General features: G+C 46.3%; 1 protein-coding gene across 1 annotated transcript in view; it reads left to right on the top strand.

Annotated features, from left to right (window-relative positions):
• KDM1B (lysine demethylase 1B) overlaps positions 1-21,374 on the top strand; it is a 55,356-nt gene that overhangs the window by 22,287 nt on the left and 11,695 nt on the right. The window contains exons 7-16 of the mRNA XM_039248587.1: positions 36-74; positions 3,716-3,920; positions 5,782-5,966; positions 9,466-9,642; positions 10,013-10,087; positions 13,286-13,423; positions 14,380-14,551; positions 17,303-17,430; positions 18,344-18,475; positions 18,990-19,064. Coding sequence (XP_039104518.1) covers positions 36-74; positions 3,716-3,920; positions 5,782-5,966; positions 9,466-9,642; positions 10,013-10,087; positions 13,286-13,423; positions 14,380-14,551; positions 17,303-17,430; positions 18,344-18,475; positions 18,990-19,064 — 1,326 coding nt within the window. The remainder of the gene's footprint in view (positions 1-35; positions 75-3,715; positions 3,921-5,781; positions 5,967-9,465; positions 9,643-10,012; positions 10,088-13,285; positions 13,424-14,379; positions 14,552-17,302; positions 17,431-18,343; positions 18,476-18,989; positions 19,065-21,374) is intronic.

The following is a 21,374-nucleotide window of genomic DNA, read 5'->3' as shown; positions in this document are numbered from 1 at the left end:
CAAATCTAGTTAACGCTTGGTTTTCTCTTTTGCAGCTGGAGACCGCAGATCATTGTTGCCTTCCAGAGGATCTAGTGAGTATTTGTGGGCATCCTAGACTGTAGTTCAGTATGCCTTCGATGATAAATACGGTATAAGTCAATGACCATAATGGTTTTAGGAGTTTCTGTTTGGGTGCTGATCAGAGGCTTTTGATCTAACCTGACGCCTCTATGACGGACATGGTAGCAGTAGTGGTTTCATGGGCAATCCTCTCCCCGCCCCCACCTTAAAGAAAAAGAAGTTAAGTTCTGTTGCTCTGTGTTAAAAGGGAAGGAAAAGCAGCGGATGGTTGGCCTTAATACAAGGGTCAGCCTTGTTATACTTGTTTCTAGTGTGTGACTTTGTGACCTTATCTCCGTGTGAATCCTTCTGAGAAAAGAACAAGAGGCCTGTAATTGGATGGTCTTGGCCCTCATTCAGCTGTGAGAGTGTTCTTGTGTGTTCTGACCTCTGTGTACCTGCTCTGTCGTGTCCCTGCCCACATGGGGGAGGGAAGAGGCATTTCCTGCAGGTGAAGCCTCCTCACTTTTCCTCTGTGGATCATGATGACCTGAGCTGGCAGGCTCCGTGGCCCATACCACCGGGTCCTATGGTTGTTGCAGAAAATGACCTCTTACATTGCTAAGTTTCTAAAATTCTGAGATTCTGAGTCATTCTGCATTTCAGAAGTACAGGGGTGTTACTTTGCGATTTTTCTACATGTCTGAAACTGAGGGACTGTGACTGATTTTTAGACCAAGGGAGGATTGACACTTACTAAATCTACTTGAAATCCATTCTGTTATGCAAAGGGGTGTATGAAACACACACACACGTGCACACATGTATTTTCAATAATTAATTTTACCTGCAAGTATTTCCATAGGAAAGCAATGGCTCAAATACTGTCTGGATTCAGGGCAGACAGGATGAAATTATAGATAGAAAGGAAAAATAACTGTAAATACAGTTGCAGTACTTTATGAATCTGTCTCCTGACATTCAGACCCTTTTGTGTGCAGAGCAATCTGAACTTCAGGACAGAGGCCATATTCCTGGGATATAAGAACTTTAAAAAGTTTGGAAGAGTTCCTAGCTTTCACCTCCCAGTTACTTATTTTTGTGTTTGGCCAAGAAAGAGTTGGGAGCAGCTGCTTGCCCCCTGGTCTATTCCTGTGGCTTCTAGAGCCACTTTTAAAGCAGGTTCTGAATTTCAAGCACTTGTAAGAGCTTCTGGGAGCCGTTATAACAAATGATCATAACATGAGTGACTGACGGCCGCAAAAGCTTGTTGTCTCATAGTTTCGGAGGCTGTGAGTCTGAGGTGAAGGGCCACTGTCCCCTGAAGGCTCCAGGGTGGCCTTCGTCTACGCCTTCCCAGCCTCCCACGTTGGAGCCATCCTGGCCGTTCCTCGTCTTGTCTGTGTGACCCTCTTCCTGTGTGTCTCCCCATCTCTGTGGCTCTTCTCCTCTTTTTTTTTTAAACTCTTTTTTTTTTAGTTTATTTATTTTGAGAGAGAGAGAATTGAACAGGCAGAGAGAGAGAGGGAGAGAGAATTCCAAGTAGGCTCTGCGCTTCAGCACAGAGCTCTAGTGCGGGGCTCAAACTCACGAACCATGAGATCATGACCTGAGCCGAAATCGAGTCAGAGGCCTAACTGACTGAGCCACCTAGGCGCCCCTCTTCTCGTAATATGGACATTAGCTGCAGTGAGTTTAGGGCTCACTCTCATCTAATGTGACTGATACACATGTGAAGACCTTGCTTCCAAATAAGGTCCCATCCTGAGGCTCTGGGTGGACACGGACTTTGGGGCGGCACTGTTTAACCCATAGTGGCTGTTTCATTAACTGTGCTCATCGATTGACTTTATCAAGTAGGGTTTCTTCCATGGCATGTGTAGTGAAGGTCAGAGCAGGGTTCTTGATGTTGCATCAGCCGAGTTCTCGCCGGGGGTCCGGGAGTGGCCAGTGTGTTGAGTGGATATGCTTGGAACGGTAGGGTGGGATGCTGGTGCGTGCGTTGCTGTTGGAGCTGCTCACACCCCAGGCTGAGGCTGGTTGGCACACCTTCAAGTCAGCTTCTAGGGGGGAGGTATCAGGATGGCAGGGCCTCTCTTGGGTCTTGACTCAGTTCACCAACAGCTGCAAGATCCAGGAAGCAAAAGAGATTGGGAAGAGCTTGGGTTCATGTCTGATGGGGCACCTGCATCCTGACCTCTGCATGGTCCGTGTGGACAGAACGTCAGGGTCTGAGCACTCTGTGTCCTCTCCCCTTGGGGTCACGCTGGGAAGGAGCCTTCAAAGGCCTCCCTGGTGTGTCGGAGAAGGACCTGAAGTTTCTGTGCTTTTTCGGTGCAGCAAAGCTGGCTGCGAAGGTAGCCTTGGGAACAGATTGCAAACTGAAATGTCCTGCAGGGGCTGAGCTGGTACAGCGAATGTGTGAAGCAGCTGGGAGTAATTTATAGGGGGTGTTGGGGCCCGTGGCAAACTGCAGAATGCTTGCCCCACACGTGGGCCCTGTGACAGCGGAGGGGCAAGCTAAAGGCATCTGCAGCCCGGATCCGCCCTCTGGACCTCTAGTTCATAAAGCCCTGCTTGATGGCAGGGGGTGTCTGCTCAGAGCCTGAGGGCTGACATCAGAGCGTCCTGGAGCTCAAGGTTCTCCTGTATCAGATTCTTAGAATTCTTGGAACACACATTCAAGATCATGTTTGGAAAAGGCTGTCTGACACAAGATTGGAGGCAGTGTGGCTTTAGAAGCCAAGTAAATGTGATTTTTATTGCCATAGTCACCCTGCGGATGCTTCAGTCCGACGACTCCATATGTTAGATCAGCTCTGGAATGCAATCCCATATTTTAAGACCAAAATTCGCTTCTGTTTTTGTTCATTTCTACATTTAGCATCTTATTTTGATAGTTGTAGTGTACCCCTTCCTCTGAAAGTTTTTAGTATCTGCTAGCATAAAGGAGTAATGCTTGGCTACTTCTCAGGAGAGCTATTTTTTTTTGTCCAGTTTCATAATTTCATTGATCTTTCGATCCTAAGTAAAAGGAGTGGGGGATGGATCACGAATGAGGACTGACCAGAGAGAAGTTTCTCATGTCAGATGGAAACCTGGGCTTGCCATGTAGTGGGCTGGACTGGCTCTTACGTTACGTTACGTGTAATTAGGCTGCACGGATGTAATGCTGTACTGGATAAAGCTTTATTTACTTGGTGTTGGTGATTGGTGGTGGTGGGGGGTGTTTGAGGGGCACAGGAGAAGGCTCTTGGTATGCTTCTGGAAGAATTCTGTTTAGTGACATTTTCTCTGGGGGCCCTTGGCTATTTTATTTTTGAGAGACAGCAAGACCCGGGGAGGGGTAGATAGGGGGGCGGGGACATAGGATCCAAAGCAAACTCCACACTGACAGCAGCGAGCCCGATGAGGGGCTCAAATCCATGAACCACAGGATGGTGACCTGAGCCGAAATCCGACGCTCAACCAACTAAGCCACCCAGGTGCCCCTGCCCTCGGCTGTTTTGGTTGCTAAATCTGAGCATGCAGAGTTCTGGTATAGTGTTGTCGAGTGTGAAAGGGCCGAGGAGAGGGGTGCGGTTGAATGACACAGAGGTTCCTCTGTCCTTGGGTGAATCTGCACGTACAGTTCACATCTGCCATCGTGCTTGTTTGCTCTGCCCCGTTTCAGAGAGTGTCGGAAGTTTCCAACCATTGGTGGTACTCCATGCTCATCCTCCCTCCTCTGCTGAAAGACAGCGTGGCAGCGCCCCTGCTCTCTGCCTACTACCCCGACTGCGTGGGCATGAGCCCCTCCTGCGCCAGCACGCACCGCGCGGCCGGCAGCACCAGCCCCGGGAAGCTGGAGCCCTCCAAGGCGGCCCCCTCCGCGCTGGGTGAGAGCTGGTCCTGGCCCTCCCTGCTTTCCCTGGACACGTGTGGGTGAGCAGAATGCAGTGTGTGCGACCTGATAGAGGGCACCTCGTCACTTCATGCGTTTAGTTACGCTGTGGTCAGTTGCATCGTTTGTATAGATCCTGCGGTCAGTCGTGTGAAGTCCATAACACTGAGCTTAAGGAGTTATTTTTTTAACAACGTGTTTTCTTTTTTAATGTTTGTTTATTTTTGAGAGAGAGAGAACGAGTGGGAGAGGGGCAGAGAGGGAGACAGAGAATCCCAAGCAGGCTCTGAGCTCTCGGCACAGAGCCCAATATGGGGCTTACAAACTGTGAGACCATGACCTGAGCCAAAGTCAGTTGCTTAACTGATAGAGCCACCCAGTCGCCCCAAGGAGTTGCTTATTTGAAATTTGGGTGGCTGCACAATTTGAAAATAATACAAAGTTGAACATACTGGAAGACAGTTTTGACCGTAGGAACCACTCTTCTTTTTTTCTCTCCGAGTCTCTCTGCTTCCAATGAAGCTGTTGAGAAACTCATCAAAGGGATCCACTCTCGAAAACAATCCAGAAGGTCAGGTCAGGCCAGGCCAGACCTGCATTGACCATTTACTTTAAATGGATCTTTAAAATTCTCTACTGGAATTCTTGGTGTACAAGGAGCAGTTCTAGACCTTCCTCTGCACACTAACAAACCTCATGTTTGATGGTGCAAATAAGGTTTTGACCCGGAAGCATATTTTTAAGGTTTTTAAAAAGCAAATAACACTGGGCTTTCTAAAAATGTGGATGTGGTCAGAATCAAAGCTGAAGTGATAAATCCCAGGGTTAATGAACGTACAATGAAATAGGCTTGCAAATGCTATTTGTGGGTGTGGACATTTGTGAGGGACAGCTTGACCGTGAATCAAAAACCTTAAAGTAGACCCCCTTTATTCTAGTAATTTATCCTAAATTAATTGTCAAAGTAAATGATCAAGTGTGAGTCCAAAGATTTATATGGCATTGTTGATAATAGTAAAATAATTAGATGAAATGTAAATGCCCAGCAGTGGGGAGTCGTTAAATCATAGGAAAATACTCTCTGTCCATTGAAGTCATGTTTAATGACATAGGGGCAACGTCCTTGAAAGGCAGGTTAGGAAAAAGCATTTTTTTCTGGCTTTAAAAAAACTAAGTGTCTGTTATATTAATAATCTCTATTCGTAGAAATAGCACTAAGTTAGGGATTAATACATACCTCTGTGAATATTCATTTTTTTAAAAACTTTTAATGTTTTATTTTTCAGAGAGAGACAGAGTATGAGCGGGGAGAGAGGGAGACAGAAGCCAAAGCAGCTCCAGGCTCTGAGCTGTCAGCACAGAGCCCGACACGGGGCTCAAACTCCTAAGCTGTGATTTCATTACCTGAGTTAAAGTCGGACGCTTAACCGACTGAGTCACCCAGGCGCCCCATATTTTAATCAGAAAAATTCCAATAAGTTGCTTTTTAAAATCTATTTCCATGGGGATTGGTGTTCACAGAATTTCAGTCTTACAAGATACAGAATTTCTGGAGATTTGTTGCACAACCATGTGACTGTGCTCAGCCTGGCTGCATGTGACACCTGAACACGGTTAAGGCGGCCCATTTTATTGCAGGTGCTTTTACCCCAGTTAAAACTTCACAAAAAATTTTTTTCTATGCCATGGAAATTAAATTTGTGAAGAAAGAATGGGAAAAAGGGGTAGTTCGTGTGTGTGTGTTTCGACGGACTGGAGGAAGCAGGAGTGTCCCGTGTAGGGCAGACCGTGGCACCTGCGGTTGCCTGGGTTTGGGAGTCACAGCCGGGGGTTTGCCCGTCTGTGTCTTCTGTCAGCTCCAGGAATGAACCGGTACTTCCAGCCTTTCTACCAGCCCAACGAGTGCGGCAAAGCCCTGTGCGTGAGGCCGGACGTGATGGAGCTAGACGAGCTCTACGAGTTTCCGGAGTACTCCCGGGACCCCACCATGTACCTGGCGCTGAGGAACCTCATCCTCGCGCTGTGGTACACCAACTGCAAGGTACCCCAGGGGACGGGAGCTAACGCGTGCGCACGGAGAGGGTCTGCGGTAGGCGGGGGCCTCCGCACTGCTGACATTTGGGTGGATAGCCTTTGGCGGCGGCTGGGGGCGGGGGAAGGCTGTCCTGGGCCCCGTAGGATGTTCCGAGGCCTCCCTGGCCTCCACCGCCTGGATGCTGCTAGCTCACCCTGGTCATGACCGCCAGAGAGATCTCCAGGTATTACCTATGGGGTACAAAGTCTCTGTACCCTGAGAGCCCCCACTTCAGATTACATCAGGGTTTTTGACTCTCTAGTGAGTGGGTGTAAGGTGCAGAGTCAGGTCAGAGAGCTTTCTGCTGTGAATGCCAAGAGGAAAAGAAGTAAAACATTAAAGATTGTGTTATAAACCCCCGAGGACGGACGTTCTTCCACTGTTGTATCCTTCAGCCCTGAAGTGCTTTGCTGTTTGCTGGGACTGAAGAAATGTTAGGGCCTCACGGAGCCCCTGCCTGGAAAGGGGCGAGGCTAAATGAGAAGCAAGCATGAGCTTCAAAACAAGAGCAACAAAGGCTTTCCTAAGCCTAGTATCTTTCTGATTCATTAATTTCTAATGTAATTATTTGAGTGACTGCTGAATGCAGAACATTTGGCAAGACTGCAAAATTAATCTTGATTAAAGGAAAACATTCCAGGGGCACCTGGGTGGCTCAGTCAGTTAAGCATCCAACTTCCACTCAGGTCACGATCTTGCAGTTTGTGGGTTCGAGCCCCACGGTGGGCTCTGTGCTGACAGCTCAGAGCTTGCTTTGGATCCTCTGTCTCCCTCTCTCTCTGCCCCTCCCCTGCTCGTCCTCCCTCCCCCCTTCTCTTTTACAAATAAACATTTAAAAGAATAGATATTCTGATTCCACCCTGCTGTTTCACTGGGTTAGAATCCAGCATGAGATGGCCTGATTAGGCTATGGCTGTTAATACAATGTACATGAATTATGTAAGTGGGTTGGATAAGGCAGACTTGTTCACTTCCTCCCCAGCAGGCCTCAGGTAGATGCTCAATAAACATTCTCTGAACTGAACAAAATTGTGGTCAGAATTTCCTGTAAATAAGTTGCAAAGATACACTTTTCAGAAAAACAGCCTTGGATTCATTTTTCTTCACGTTTCTTTTTGTTTGACTTTGAAAATCGATTGATACGGATGAAGAAGCTTACAGAAAAAAATCCTGAACTTATCAGTCTGGATCTATTTTAATATTTAATAAAATAGTACATATTACATATGTTTAATATTCTACTGGAAAAAACACACATCTAGAGGCTGTGAATCAAAGATTTTGAAGTTCTTGTTATTGTCATGAAAAACAAGTTTCTTTACCTTCTGCAGCGTCCCAAGCCAGTTGTTCTCTCTTGAGTACTTTGAGCATGCATTTGACCCTTGAGTAGTCTGGGGGTTAGAGGCATTGACCTCATTCCCCTCTCAGTTACAAATCCACATACAACTTTTGGCTCCTCTAAAACGTAACTACTAATAGCCTCCTATTGACTGGAAGCCTTACTAGTAACGTAAACAAGCAGTTGATTAACACATGTTTTGTATGTTGTGTGTTTTATATAGTGTATTCTTAAAGTAATCTATAGAAAATGTTATTAAAATCCAAAGGGGATGCCTGGGTGGCTCAGTCCGTTAAGTGTCCAACTCTTGATTTCGGCTCAAGTCACGATCTCGTGGTTCGTGAGTTTGAGCCCTGAATCTGGCTCTGTGCTGACAGTGTGGAGCCTGCTTGGGATTCTCTGTCTCCACCCCTTCTCTGACTTGCTCTCTCTGTGTTTCAGGACACTGGGTCAAGGCTCTGTTAATCTTGAGTCTTTGAAATGTTCCAAGACCTTACCAAAGTTGGGATAAGTAAGGAAAAGGCAGTGTCTTTTGTTCTTGTTGTTTACTTATTTATTTTGAGGTAGAGAAAGAGGGACCATGAGCGGGAGAAGGGCAGAGAGGGAGAGAGAATCCCAGGCAGGCTCTGGGCTGGATGCAAGGCTCCATCTCATGAACTGTGAGATCATGACCTGAGCTAAGATCAAGAGTCAGAGACTCAACCAACTGAGCCATCCAGGCGCCCCTCCCCCCTTTTAAACAAGTTCCTAAACCTGTCTCCTTGCATCTTATCTGTGATGGGAATCCAGCTTTCCTGCTGCCAGTTCTAGTGGCAGTGTGGGCTTCGGCATGGCCCTTGCCATGTGGTTTATTGAGTCAGGAATGTATTTACGAAGTGCTCAGCCCATGTTCCCTGTAGCTGTCCTTCTCTGGGAGGGGAGAGAATTAGGTGAGAAAGTACAGAATGTTGTATCTTCCTTCTGTCCCTTCTTTTTGTCCTTCACCAGGCGGACCCCCCCTGATCTTACTATGTCTTAGTGGTACTTGATGGACTTGAATACCCTAAAAGGTAGTTCGGTGTGTGTGTGGTAAAATACAATGTAAAAGTTACCGTTTTTACCACCGTAAAACGTACAGTTCAGTGGCATTAAGTAAATAGTGTTGTATGATTGTCCCCGTATCTAGTTCTAGAACTTTTTTGTTACCCCAAGAGGAAATTCCACACCCTACACCCATTAAGCAGTGACTCTCCTTCCCCCAGCCTCTGGCAGCCACTCGGCCACTTCCTGTCTCTGTAGACTTGCCCAGTGTGGTAATTTATATAAATGGAATCATCCAATATGCAGCCTTCTGTAAGTTGCTTTTTCATTTAACATAATGTTTTCAGGATTCATCCTTGTGGTAGCAGTCATCAGAACTTCTTATCTTTTTTTTTTTTTTTAATGTTTTATTTATTTTTGAGAGAGAGTGCACTAGCGGGTAAGGGGCTGAAAGCGAGGAAGAAGACAGAGGATCTGAAGCAGGCTCTTTGCTGACAGCAGCAAGCCCGACATGGGGCTCGAGCTCACGAACTGAGATGATGACCTGAGCCCAAACCAAAGGTTTAACTGATTGAGCCACCCGGGTGCCCCAGAACTTCATTTCTTTTTATGGCCAGATAATATTCTGTATATGCATATACCCCATTTTGCTTATCCATTCATCCATTAGTGGACACTTGGATAGTTTCCACCATGTTGGCAGTTTGAATAGTTCTGTTATAAATTTTGTTGGAACCTATGTTTTCAGCTCTTTTCAGTGTGTATGAGTGGAATTTCTGGGTCATATAGTCATTCTGTTTAACCTTTTTAAAAAAATTTTTTTTAACATTTATTTTTAAGAGAGAGAGAGGAGAGAGCATGAACAGGGAAGAGGCAGAGAGAGAGGGAGGGAGACACAGAATCTGAAGCAGGCTCCAGGCTCTGAGCTGTCAGCACAGAGCTCAATGCAGGGCTTGAACTCATGAACTACGAGGTCATGACCTGAGCTGAAGTTGGATGCTTAACCGACTGAGCCACCCACCCGCCCCCTGTTTAAGTTTTGGAGGAACCAAGAGTTATGTGGTGTATCTGTTTGTTTTAACAGTTTCGTTTTGTTTCCAAATACAGGAAGCTCTTACACCTCAGAAATGTATTCCTCACATCATTGTCCGGGGTCTTGTGCGCATCCGATGCGTTCAGGAAGTGGAGAGGATACTTTATTTTATGACGAGAAAAGGTCTCATCAACACAGGGGTTCTCAACGTTGGCACCGATCAGCATCTTCTTCCTAAAGATTACCACAATGTAGGTGACTGCTGATTTAGCGGGAACACCACCGCCACCATCATCAGTGCTCGTACGCGGATACAGGATACTAGTGAATACTCGTTAATAATACTAGAAACAGTCACATCATCACCACAGAAATGATAAAGGAGGATGTTTGTAGACTGTGCATTACCCTGGGGAAGATAGTATCAGGAACTGTTTTCCTAGACTGTAGAGGGGGCTCCTTAAGGCAAGAACTTCCGTGTTCTTTAGGAAAATGACTTTCTATGAACATCAAAGAAATACAGATGAGCTAACAGGGCTTGGCGGTTAGTACCTTCTAGAACAACTAACACAGTACATTGTTTTCATTTCTCTAATTGGACCTTTTTTTTTTTCCTTATAGAAATCAGTCATCATTATCGGGGCTGGTCCGGCAGGATTAGCAGCTGCTAGGCAACTGCATAACTTTGGAATTAAGGTAAGATTTTGAGACGTGAAGTTGATAACAGATACTTAAGCACTCCTTTGGTCCAAATTTTCTAAGATTTAGAAACCAGTTTCTGATTTTAGTGGGCAGTGCTAAATGCACTGTATCTTTGTATCTTTAAAATCTTTGCAATTGGTCCTAGAAAAGATTTAAAAAAAAAAAATGAAATTGGTTTAATAAAAGAAAATTAGAGAGAATAGCAGTTCTCAACAGCTTTAGACAGGGTTTTAGGGGCGCCTAGGTGGCTCAGTTGGTTAAGCATCCGACTTCGGCTCAGGTCATGATCTCGTGGTTTATCCGACTTCAGCTCAGGTCATGATCTCGTGGTTCATCTGACTTCGGCTCAGGTCATGATCTCGTGGTTCATGGGTTTGAGCCCCATGTTGTGCTCTGTGCTGACAGCTCAGAGCCTGGAGCCTTTCTTCAGATTCTGTGTCTCCCTCTCTCTCTGAACCTCCCCTGCTTATGCTATCTCTATATCTCTCTCAGAAATAAATAAAACATTGAAAAAAATTAGACAGAGTTTTAGACTCCTAATGAGCAAGTCAGAAGAGATTCTGCAGGTATTACAGCAGAAATTTTTCCCAGGGTGTTGTTGACACTAGAAAGAGGACTTTGGGAAAAAGTCTTTGTTTTTGCAGGAGCTTGAGACAGCTAATAGCAGCTTGGAAGTTCACCATTTCTTGTATAAAAGTTTCTGAAACACAGTGAAACTTTCATATGTAAATCAAAACTACACTTTTTTTTTTTTTTTTTTTTTGAGTAACCTCTGTCCTCTGTGCCCAACGTGGGGCTTGAACCCACAACCCTGAGAATGGGAATTGCATACTCTACTGACAGACAGCCAGGTGCCCCTCAAGGGCACACTTTGAATCCCACTCTGAGAATCAAAAATCTTTGGTTTTGGAAGCAAGACGGAATTAGTGAATCCGTTGTTGAGACAATTGCAGGACTTTTAAAGTGTGCTATACCTGTCTGAGGCAGTTTGCTTCTCCGAGGTAGGGTAGTTTTACCTCGTACGTGGCCTTATTCCAGTTCAACATTAGCCGATATAGAGACTGTTAGAAAAAGAAATTGTGCAATTTAGAATCTAATTTCTATTAGGTTCATTCAAATTAACCGTCCCCTTGGTTTCTGTGACTTTTTAGGTCTGACACATTTTTCCTTTTTAAAAACTTATTTTTCAAGGGCTTTGGTTTTCAGTTAAACCAGATGTGAAAATCAGCTTGGAAGAACTGAATTAGTCCTCACTCTTCTCTGTCCGGCTGGAAGAAAGGACAGCTGCTTTTCTGCAGTGTGTTCTCTGCTGGAGGAGTTTCTGAGAAAAGATTTCAGCAGCCACGTCTAGGAGCAGTTTCCCTCGGGTGAATGGAGACGTTAAGTCTTGGATATGTTGCTAACAAAACAGAAGAGCCTGAGTTGCATTTATAGGAAGTGTGTTTGCATTTCAAAATCTTTTCTTCTTCTTCTTTTTTTTAAATGTTTTATTTTTGAGAGAGAGGGAATGTGAACTGGGGAGGTGCAGGGAGTGGGGGCGACAGAGGATCCAAGCAGGCTCTGAGCTGAGAGCAGACACAGCCTGATGCGGGGCTCGAACTCACAAACAGTGAGATCGTTATCTGAGCCGAAATCAGACACTCAACAGACTGAGCCTCCCAGACGCTGCACAAAGTATTTTCTTAATGATGTTAAGCTAGGAAGTGTTTTAATTGGTCATTTATTTATTCCAGCATCAGATATTAAGGCCAAGATTTCTTGTTGGTGTTTACTTAGGAAACTCACAGATTATGTTACAGGGAAGATTATTAACACCCAGAGTCTAGGGTGTTGTCTTTAATATCCTGCCTTCCTCTTACACTAAAAAGAAACCAGAAATGGGTGGGTCTGTGTTAATAGGAATGAAGTCCGAGAAAGAGAGTGGGGAGGGTAGACACTTGGCTAGAGTCGTGCTTGTTGAAGAAATGAGGAATAAATATTCAGAGGACCCCCACCTGTTCTCCCCTTTCTTTCGCCGGGTGAGGAGACAGACCCGAGAAATCTCCCTTCCTTGTCATGGGCAGGAAATAGTCTCCTGCAGAACGGAGGAGATGATTAACTTGGGGAACCTCCTTGAGCAATTAGAAAGAGTGCTTTTCAGGATCCAGAAGTGGGATGGGTGGCCTCACGCTGCATAGGATTCCTATTTTCTCCGGGTCACTGCAGCCCAGAGAGGTGTGGTTGCTTATAGCCACAGGGCTGTCTGTCACACGCAGCCCCTCCTCCCCTCATAAATTTGGGGGAAGTAGGGGTCCCTGGCCAGCTCAGTGAGGAGAGCATGCAACTCTTAATTTCAGGGTTGTAAGTTCAAGCCCCACGTTGGGTGTGAAGATTACTTAAAAATCTTTTTTAAAAAATGGAGAATCATTCAAACCCTTAAAAAGAAAAAAAAGAGAAATTTGGGGGGAGGTAAAATCGTCTGGGTAATGGGGCCAGCCTGCTTAGGTCAAGCCCATGGGGTCATCCTTGGATAGAATGACCTATGATTTTTAAAACATTTTTTTTAATGTTTATATTTTGAAAGAGAGAGACAATAGTGTGAGCAGGGAAGGGACAGAGAGAGAGAGACACAGAATCCAAAGCAGGCTCCAGGCTCAAGCTGTCAGCACAGAGCCTGATGCAAGGCTCGAACTCATGAGCTGTGAAATCATGACCTGAGCCAAAGTCGGACGCTTAACTGACTGAGCCACCCAGGCGCCCCTGTTTGTTTGTTTGTTTGTTTTAAATAACAGCCACATCTTAGGGACATTGAGGCCTATTTGCAATGCTAAAGGAATTTTGCCACATACATAGATGTCTCATAGAACAAAATCACCACTTTAACCTAGTTTCTTACAGTGCTTTTTGATTTGTGGAATAGTATTTCATAAAAGCTTTCAGAGTGCATCTCATGTGCCGGCTCATGAAATCTTAACATTGTGGGATCGGAGAAGAGGCAGGCCACTCACTCACTCCTTGCTAAAAGCTGGATTGTGTATTTTAACATCTACTTGGCTTCTGTTCATCCCGCCCTCATTTAAGGTTTTTTCTCAAGCAATATAATAATTAACCAAATACGGAACTTCGTTAACTGTGTCATTTTGCATTTATAGTACTGCATTTAAAATGGCTACCCAATTCCTATTTAGCTTCCCTGATTGCCTGTGTTTTTAGGTGACTGTCCTCGAAGCCAAAGACAGAATCGGAGGCCGAGTATGGGATGATAAGTCTTTCAAAGGCGTCACGGTGGGAAGAGGGGCGCAGATTGTCAATGGCTGTATCAACAACCCGGTAGCACTCATGTGTGAGCAAGTGGGTTTCTTTACGGTTCGTCTTGTAGATAAGCAGAAGAAAACATGGTCTCATGTTGCTTGTGTATAGTATTAATATGCTTCTAGATGATAAATAACCCCCAAATGATTTCTTGCCCCCTCCTCCCCAGTGAAAACAGTTACAGTTCTTCCTTTCTGAGAAAGTGGAGCTTGAGCACAGAGATTTTTTTCCTGAGATCTATAATTCTATTTGTGCGTTATTTGCAGGCCACTTGATAAGCTTGTCATTTTAAGGTTGCCGGGTGAAGCAAATAAAAATACAGCAGGCCCAGCTAAATTTGACTTTTTGGATAAACAACAAGTAATTTTTTTTTTAGGATAAGTGTATCCCAGATGTCACATGAGCTATTTTGCATGCACTATTTGGGACATACTTATACTAAAAAACAAAAACAAAAAAAACCCCCCAAAACCCAAACCACTCGTTGTTTATCTGAGAATCCGATTTGAAGAGGGCGTCCTATCTTTTATCGGGGACCCTTACATAGGTTTTGTGAAGACCTGGTGTAGGCCCAAGGGTTTTTTCTGAACTGTTTATTGCCAGAAAATTTGGCATCAGCTTCTGTGAGTGTTGGTGTGGTTGCGTGCTCATTCCTGTGAGGGTCCACGCAGGGGACAGAACGTCAGAGCGAGGGGAGGCCGTGCGCAGCTGTAGCACCTGATGCGTTGACAAACCCTGGCCCAGAAGCTGGAGGGTACATGGCATGGAAGCTGCCTGCTGTCACCCTCACCTGCTCCTGCGAGAAGCACTCCTGGATTTCACGCTCTTTCCTCACTGCCTGACTTGGCTGCCATTTCCCAGCAGGCCTGCTTAGCTTTCCTTTTGGGATCTGCTAGACCCTTTTCTCCATGAGAGCTCTGTCTGATTTCAGCTTAGAACCTGTAAGTGTTTTTTCCAGGGAAAATTTTCACCTTCTTATTCTTATTATTTTGAAGCTTGGCATCAGCATGCATAAATTTGGAGAGAGATGTGACTTAATTCAGGAAGGTGGAAGAATAACTGACCCCACTATTGACAAGCGCATGGATTTTCATTTTAATGCTCTCTTGGATGTTGTCTCTGAGTGGAGAAAGGATAAGACTCAGCTCCAAGATGTGCCCTTAGGAGGTATGGGAGAATGGTGTTCTGAATGTTCCGTGGGAGTCTTTCTGTAACCCAAAGCTGGATTAGCAGGAATAGAGTAGTCCTCTGAAGGGGCACCCGGCCGGCTTGGTCAGTGCAGCATGTGACTCTTGATCTCAGGGTCGTGAGTTCAGGCCCCCACATGGGGCGTAGAGCCTACTTTAAAAAAAAAAAAAAAAATGGAGTCCTATGAACATTCCTTTTGGACTGATGAATTCCCCAAACTGTCCCACCCTGGGGAGCAAATCTTCCTCAGGGACCTTTAGATGGCTGTGTGCACGGGCACACAGATCTTACATTGCGTAAAATAGCTGGTGTTTAAAATGATCATTTAAATGTTTAATTTTCAGTTTCCCAGAGGAGCTTACTTTTAAGGAAACCATGGTAAGCCCCATGTGAATAGTCAGTGACCTGATGCCCTCTCTAGATAAGAGAGTTTCTGTATGCCAGGATTTCCTTTCCCTCTTGCATGCAGTAGGTTGAGATTTTTTTTTTTCAGTATGCTTTAAGAATTCAAGAATGTGTATTATAGTTTAAAATTTTAAATTCGGAATCGCTAGGCTTTCTTTGGTACTAAATGGACCAAAACGTACTAAATGTACTCTTTTCGAAAACTTGACTGTTGGTAACAACTCATTTCCATGAGGGTGCCAGCTGAGATTTTATCATATTGCTTCTTAAATTGATATTTATTTACCCTACAATTTTTATGTCCTGAATGTATCAACTTGTAGTTCTCGGTGAAGGTCCGGGTTTCTTAAAGTGTGACTTTGTTCGCAAGGTGTTAATTTGCTTCAACTGTGTGCTTCCTTAAAGGGTTTTTAGTTCTTCATCCCATTAGATGCTTCATCATGGGTGAATGTCACAGTCACAAGGACCGGCCCTGCTCTTTACCCTCCCTTTCCTCTCCTGAGACCCACCACGTTGCGCTGCCCTTCCTAGTTAGGTGTTCACCAGCAGGTTCTAACAGACATTTTCAGAAATTTCCTGGGATGCACAGGGATCATTGAATCAAATGTAGGTAGTGTCCAGACCCAGTTGGTGGGTTGTTGAATTTTCTGGAATTGGAGACGGTTCCTGGGCCGACTTGCGGAATGTTCTCAGAGTTTGGTTAGCGTTCTGCAGGTGTGTGGTGGTCACTGGGTGGGGTTTTCTTTGCCCTTCTCTCGGGGCTACCAGATAAAAACGTTAATAACACTGCTCTGTCCTGGCCTTGCTTAAGAAAAGTCCTCAGGGCAGGCTCAGCAGCACGGACTGTGTAAGTTGGTGTTTCGTCCTACGAATATTTTTTTGAAAAGCTTGAATAATGGTGCGCACATCTCCACGTGAGGAAGGTTCTGGGTACAGCCTGCCTGCTAATGTCTGAGCTGAGATTCTACCTAATTAGCACTTGGCCCAAAACACCCAAGTATAAATAGTGAGAAGCTAGAGTTAATTTCACAGAGCATATGTGCTAAAGCTTTTAAATGTAGTTTACATAAAAATCACATGAAGGCTTTCCCCAATCTGTTCATACTTAATCTCACACACTGCTCCAGCAGCCCTGGCTCTCCCCGAATCCCTACAGCAGCTAAAGGAAAATAGGAGGTACCCGGCAGGATGCAGGAATGGGACAGCAGGACCCGGCACAAATCCAGAGGTGCCGCGGGCTTCCCTGGATGAACCATATAGCATGAGAATGGAACATTTTCATGAGAACCTGGAGTTGCCAAAACAAACTTTTTTTAAACTTACTTTCAGTCCCGTGACTAGCTAAGCAAGTGCACAGGACTTGATAGAAGCTTGGAGTCTGCAGTGTGCATGTAGGGTGGTGGTCCTCCCTGGGAAGGGGATGAAGAAGGGCCCGTGCTAAGGTTCCTACCATTTGTCAGACCTGAGCTGCCCTCCCCCCCAACATCCCTGCAGTAAAGGGAATCTAAGACCAGAATCGGAATGACCCCACAGGACTGTTACGTGTAGCTGAAAGCCCAGTTGTGTGACATGTGTGAGTGTTGGGGTTGCTAGCAAGCAGGATCCCCAAAGGGCATAGCGGGGACAGTGGGCCGTGCTGGGGGGCCGGCGGGGAAGGCAGTGGGGGCAGCCGCCTCCCGCAGTTGGAAATACCAGTAAGAGGGGGCTGTGGCTCAGCAGGGCATGTGAGCAGGCAGCAGTAGCTGCTGTCTTTGGAGAGGCTGAAAATGTGCTAGCCGTGTCTGGCTGCGGGTTTTGGAATTTATTACCTAGGCAGTAAAAAACCAGTAATTAAAAGATATCGAGGCAGAAGGCTGAGGTGATAAAAGGCCATAATGGAGTATTCTTGTTTTGGAGAGAATGTGGCCAACAGTCTATGGTAGGTCTCTTCGTTGAGGTGAGAGGTCCTCAGAGCTTGACTTCAGGTGACTTGCACTAGGACCAGAAAGAGAAGAGGACTTTTCTCTGGGTGTGTGTCTTTATATCTGTGTGTGTGTGGGGGGGGTCTTTTTTCTCCTTCTTGAGCCAGAAAAGTCTCAGCTGGGCAGAACTGGCATATGGTTGAAGATAGAGAGCCTACTGACTTTGTTTGCAGTTGAGATAAGCTTTTCCTTTGTGAGCAAAACGAGCCTTCTCAAGATACCATCCCCCACACCCCGAGTTTGCTTGGGAAGGGACCTGGGGTTTGCGGTTTTGGGTTTTGCAGGTGGCTGGAAGCCTAAGGTAAAGGATTATAGAATAGCGTGACAGCTGTGTTTTTCCTGCTTTGCCCCATTCCCGCTACAGAAAAGATCGAGGAGATCTACAAGGCCTTCATTCAGGAGTCCGGCATCCAGTTCAGTGAACTTGAACAGCAGGTGCTGCACTTCCACCTGAGTAACCTGGAGTACGCCTGCGGGAGCAGCCTCCACCAGGTGCGACTGGCTGCTCTGAAGCCGCACCTGTGCGTGCGTGCATGTGCACACCACGGATCTAAGTACCGCACCCCCCGCCGGCTTGGGTAAACAGGAAGCCATGGTTCTGCTGTTGAAAAGCTCAAAAACCATGACTTCAGAGCATATTAACCCCACAGCGGTTTAGACTCTTTTTTCTTTAAAGCGAGAGGAACCTTCCCGATGATGTGTAAGAAGACTCGGTGTGCGAGCCGAGCGCAGGACGGCCGTTGGGCTGGACCCGGGAGGGGCCCGAGCCTTGTCTGTGCACCGCCGGCCTCCATCGTGCTCCACGGATGCCCTGCAGACATTTCTGTGGGACCGTGCGTGGTCTGGGAACACCGCTCTCAGGAGACCAAAATAAAGGAGGCTCGCAGTTACGGTCTGTTTGTCCTGCTGAAGCAAATTTAAACTTGCCTCAGCCCCTTGACCCCTGTGGTCTTGATACTCAGACACTCTGCATTTTAAATGCCCAACCTCTTGCCCAACCCCGCACCTCTCTGCATTCAACTTCATTGCGATCAGAGTAACCCTGTTTTCCAGAATCATGCCGGTTTCAGCCTCTGCACACGTGCCACGTTGAAGACGCGTGGCTGGCGTATTTCTAGATGGAGTTGCTCAGATGCAGTTTTGCTGGTAGAGTCCTTCTCTTCCAGAATTACTGATCTGTAATACACGGAGTGTGTTTATCAAGGAGTGGTCCCCATGCCCAAATCATGTCTGCCTTTTGTTCTAAGATCCGCTTTTCTGGGGCACGTGGCCGGCTCAGGCAGTGGAACATGCCACTTTTGATCTTGGGGTCATGAGTTCAAGCCCCGTATTGGGAGTAAAGTTTACTTAAAAAAAGAAAAGAAAATGAATAACGCAAGCTTTCCCGCACATTATCGTTCCCCAGGTGTCTGCTCGCTCCTGGGACCACAACGAGTTCTTTGCTCAGTTTGCTGGTGACCACACTCTGCTAACACCTGGCTACTCCGTAATCATTGAAAAACTGGCAGAAGGACTAGACATTCGGCTCGAGTCTCCAGTGAGTCTGGAGGGGCGGCTCCGGTTTGGCCTTGGGTTTGGAGGAGGTCAGGTTCGGGCACGTGGATTACACGGGAGGCAGGTGCCTGCCATGAGCCTGTCTGTTAGGCAGCGCCGCTGTCTGGGAGCAGCAGTGGCTCAGGCGCATTTTCATTGCTGATAAAGTGTGCAAGGGTCTCCTGACCTCCCTGACACAGTGCAGCCATTTTCACTCTAGACTGTTGCCCTCGGTCTTTGTCCCTGCACGTCTGTATTGTGCATTACTCTAAGCCTAGAGGCCGCCATTTACCTATTTCGTTTTAGACTGTGTTGTAAAGATTTTCCATATGCCGACAAAGCGTTTGTAATTGTAATGATAGTCCCTGAAGTCAGCTGTGAATGAGACTGAGATCTCCGAATGCCAGGAAGTGACTCTCCGGAGTCTTGGAGATCTAAACTCACGTGACTGACCTGGAGAGGACCCTGGGCCCTGTGGCCCGTCCCTCGAGGTTTTCACGATTGTTTATCTTGTGCAGGTGCAGAGCATTGATTATTCAGGAGATGAAGTGCAGGTGACCATTGCGGATGGGACGGGGTGTACAGCACAGAAGGTAGGTGCTGGCATTTCACGGGGGGGCAACCAGGGATGCGGGAAAACTGTTTTCTACCCGGAAGTTGACCTTTGGCAGTCTGCCTGGGGCCGTGTTTGATTCCTGAAGAGCTTGCTATCTCCATTCAGTTCTGTGAGGGTCCACAAATCTGATTGAACTGATCTAACACTGCATGGATTCATGACAGAATTCCAAATAGTGCTTATTTACTTTTTACTTTTTCTTTAAATTTTAGTTGACACGAATAGTGGTTTTTTTTTTTAATGTTTATATTTGACAGGGACAGCACCCAACTGAGAGAGGGGCAGAGAGAGAGAGGCAGATGCAGAATCCAAAGCAGGCTCCAGGCTCTGAGCTGTGAGCACAGAGCCCAACACGAGCCTTGAACCTACGAACTGTGAGATCATGACCTGAGCCAAAGTCCCTTAACCAACAGAGCCCCGCAGGCGGCCTGAGTAGTGTTTCTTAAAGTGAGTTCTGTGGTACATCAGTCCTGAGAGTTGAATAAGAAAAGAAATTCTTTCGGCAAATAAGTTTGAAAGTGTTGTATACTGCAGTCTACTTTTTGGGTACTGAGAAGTCGTGCATTCCCAAAAAACTTAGTTTATTTTGTTTAATTCAGTACATACAGAGGTCGTGGGTTTGTTTATTTTGCCATGGAATCATTTTTCAAGTCAAGACAGCTCTGTGTTTTCATTTTGAAACTGGCAGAAGTCCTTTTGTGTTACTGGTAATTTTTGTAAACCACTTGAGTAGGTGGACACTGGAAGGGGACTGTAATATGCAGAGATTTCCAAGGTGTTGGAGAGCAGAGGTGCTTACTTGGGGTGGAGGGGGATTAATAAGCCCTGTAAGTTTATTTCAGTTTAGTGAAGTCTGAAATGACCAAAATGTATATATGACAGACTGTCACTAGATTCCTAGATGAGCTGTGCTCTCTCTGCCCTTTTCGGTTATCTGAAAGTATTTCAGATGCATGATATTCTTAGCAAAGTAAAGGAGGGCATGTCAAGTGAAGAGACAGGGTCTGGTCTGTGAGCTCAGGGGGCGGCTCCTTATTACTCCGACCATCAACTTGCAGGGCAGTTAGGAGGGGCCATGTGGCCTCTGGACTCGCGCTGGTTCTCAGTCCCGGCTCATGTGAGAACCACCTGGAAGGGGCTGAAACAGAAAGGCTGCAGAACCCCACCCCCAGAGACTCTCCGGGGGTCAGGCTGGTCATGTTGGGAAAGCTGCTCAGGGGAGTCCAGCGTGTCACTGTCGGGCAGCATGTGCTTGTGTGTGAGCCCCCAGCTGAGAATCAGCCTAAGTCTAAAGCTCCTCCTGGTGGTAAAAACTTTTTTAAATGCCACTCTTTAAAATTGCAAGTCAGCAGCGGGGCGCCTGGGTGGCTCAGTCGGTTGGGTGGCCGACTTGGGCTCGGGTCACGATCGCCCATGGTTTGTGGGTCGGGCTCTGTGCTGACAGCTTGGAGCCTGGAGCCTGCTTCAGATTCTGTCTCTGTCTTTCTCTGCTCCTCCTCTGCCCACGCATGGTCTCTCTGTCTCTCTCTTCCTCTCCCTCCCTCCCCTCTCTCTCTAATACACATAAACACTAAAAGAAATTAAACTTGCAAGTTAGCTGATGGCTCAGCCTCTGATAGTTTGTGTCTCTGCCTCCTGATGGCCCTCGCTGGTTCTCCCTCTGCCTGACCGTAACCAGGTGCCTTTGCTCGTCTCTCTCTGTATCCAGCTCCCCAGGGTTATGAAGGCATAGCCACAGGCTGTGTTTTCAAGTCTGTTCTGGAATGTTTAAAGGAAGTATTTTTATAGTAGTCTGCACAGATCGCATGGTCTGAGTTGGAAGTTGCCCTGACTTACAAGCGAAAGATTTCCGCCCCAACGTGATATGCTGATAAACAACTGACACGCTGTCATGCGGTCTAGGCTGCTTCCACCAGGGTCTGGTCTTGGTCTCTGACCAGAGCATGTTGATCTTTCCCCTGTTTACCTAAGTTCGTGTGCTTTTTTTTTTTTTTTTTAATGTTTATTTTTGAGAGAGGGTGTGAGTCAGGGAGGGGCAGAGAGAGAGAGAGGGTCAGAGGATCTGAAGCAGGCTCCGTGCTGACAGCACAGAGCCCGATGCAGGGCTTGAACCCAGGGGCCTCAAGATCACGATCTGAGCTGAAGTCGGACGCTTAACCGACTGAGCCACCCAGGCGCCCCACTTCATGTGCTTTTGGAAGCAATTTTGTTGTTAAGAAAATATCCAGATCTTACTCCCTTGAAGTTGTTCTGCTTCCAAGAGAATAATTGTTCTTTTTTATGTTTT

This window comes from Hyaena hyaena, unplaced genomic scaffold (genome assembly GCF_003009895.1).
Source record: "Hyaena hyaena isolate Hyena2069 unplaced genomic scaffold, ASM300989v1 scaffold_313, whole genome shotgun sequence".
NCBI classification, from domain to species: domain Eukaryota; kingdom Metazoa; phylum Chordata; class Mammalia; order Carnivora; family Hyaenidae; genus Hyaena; species Hyaena hyaena.
This window is presented reverse-complemented; position numbering and strand designations above follow the sequence as displayed.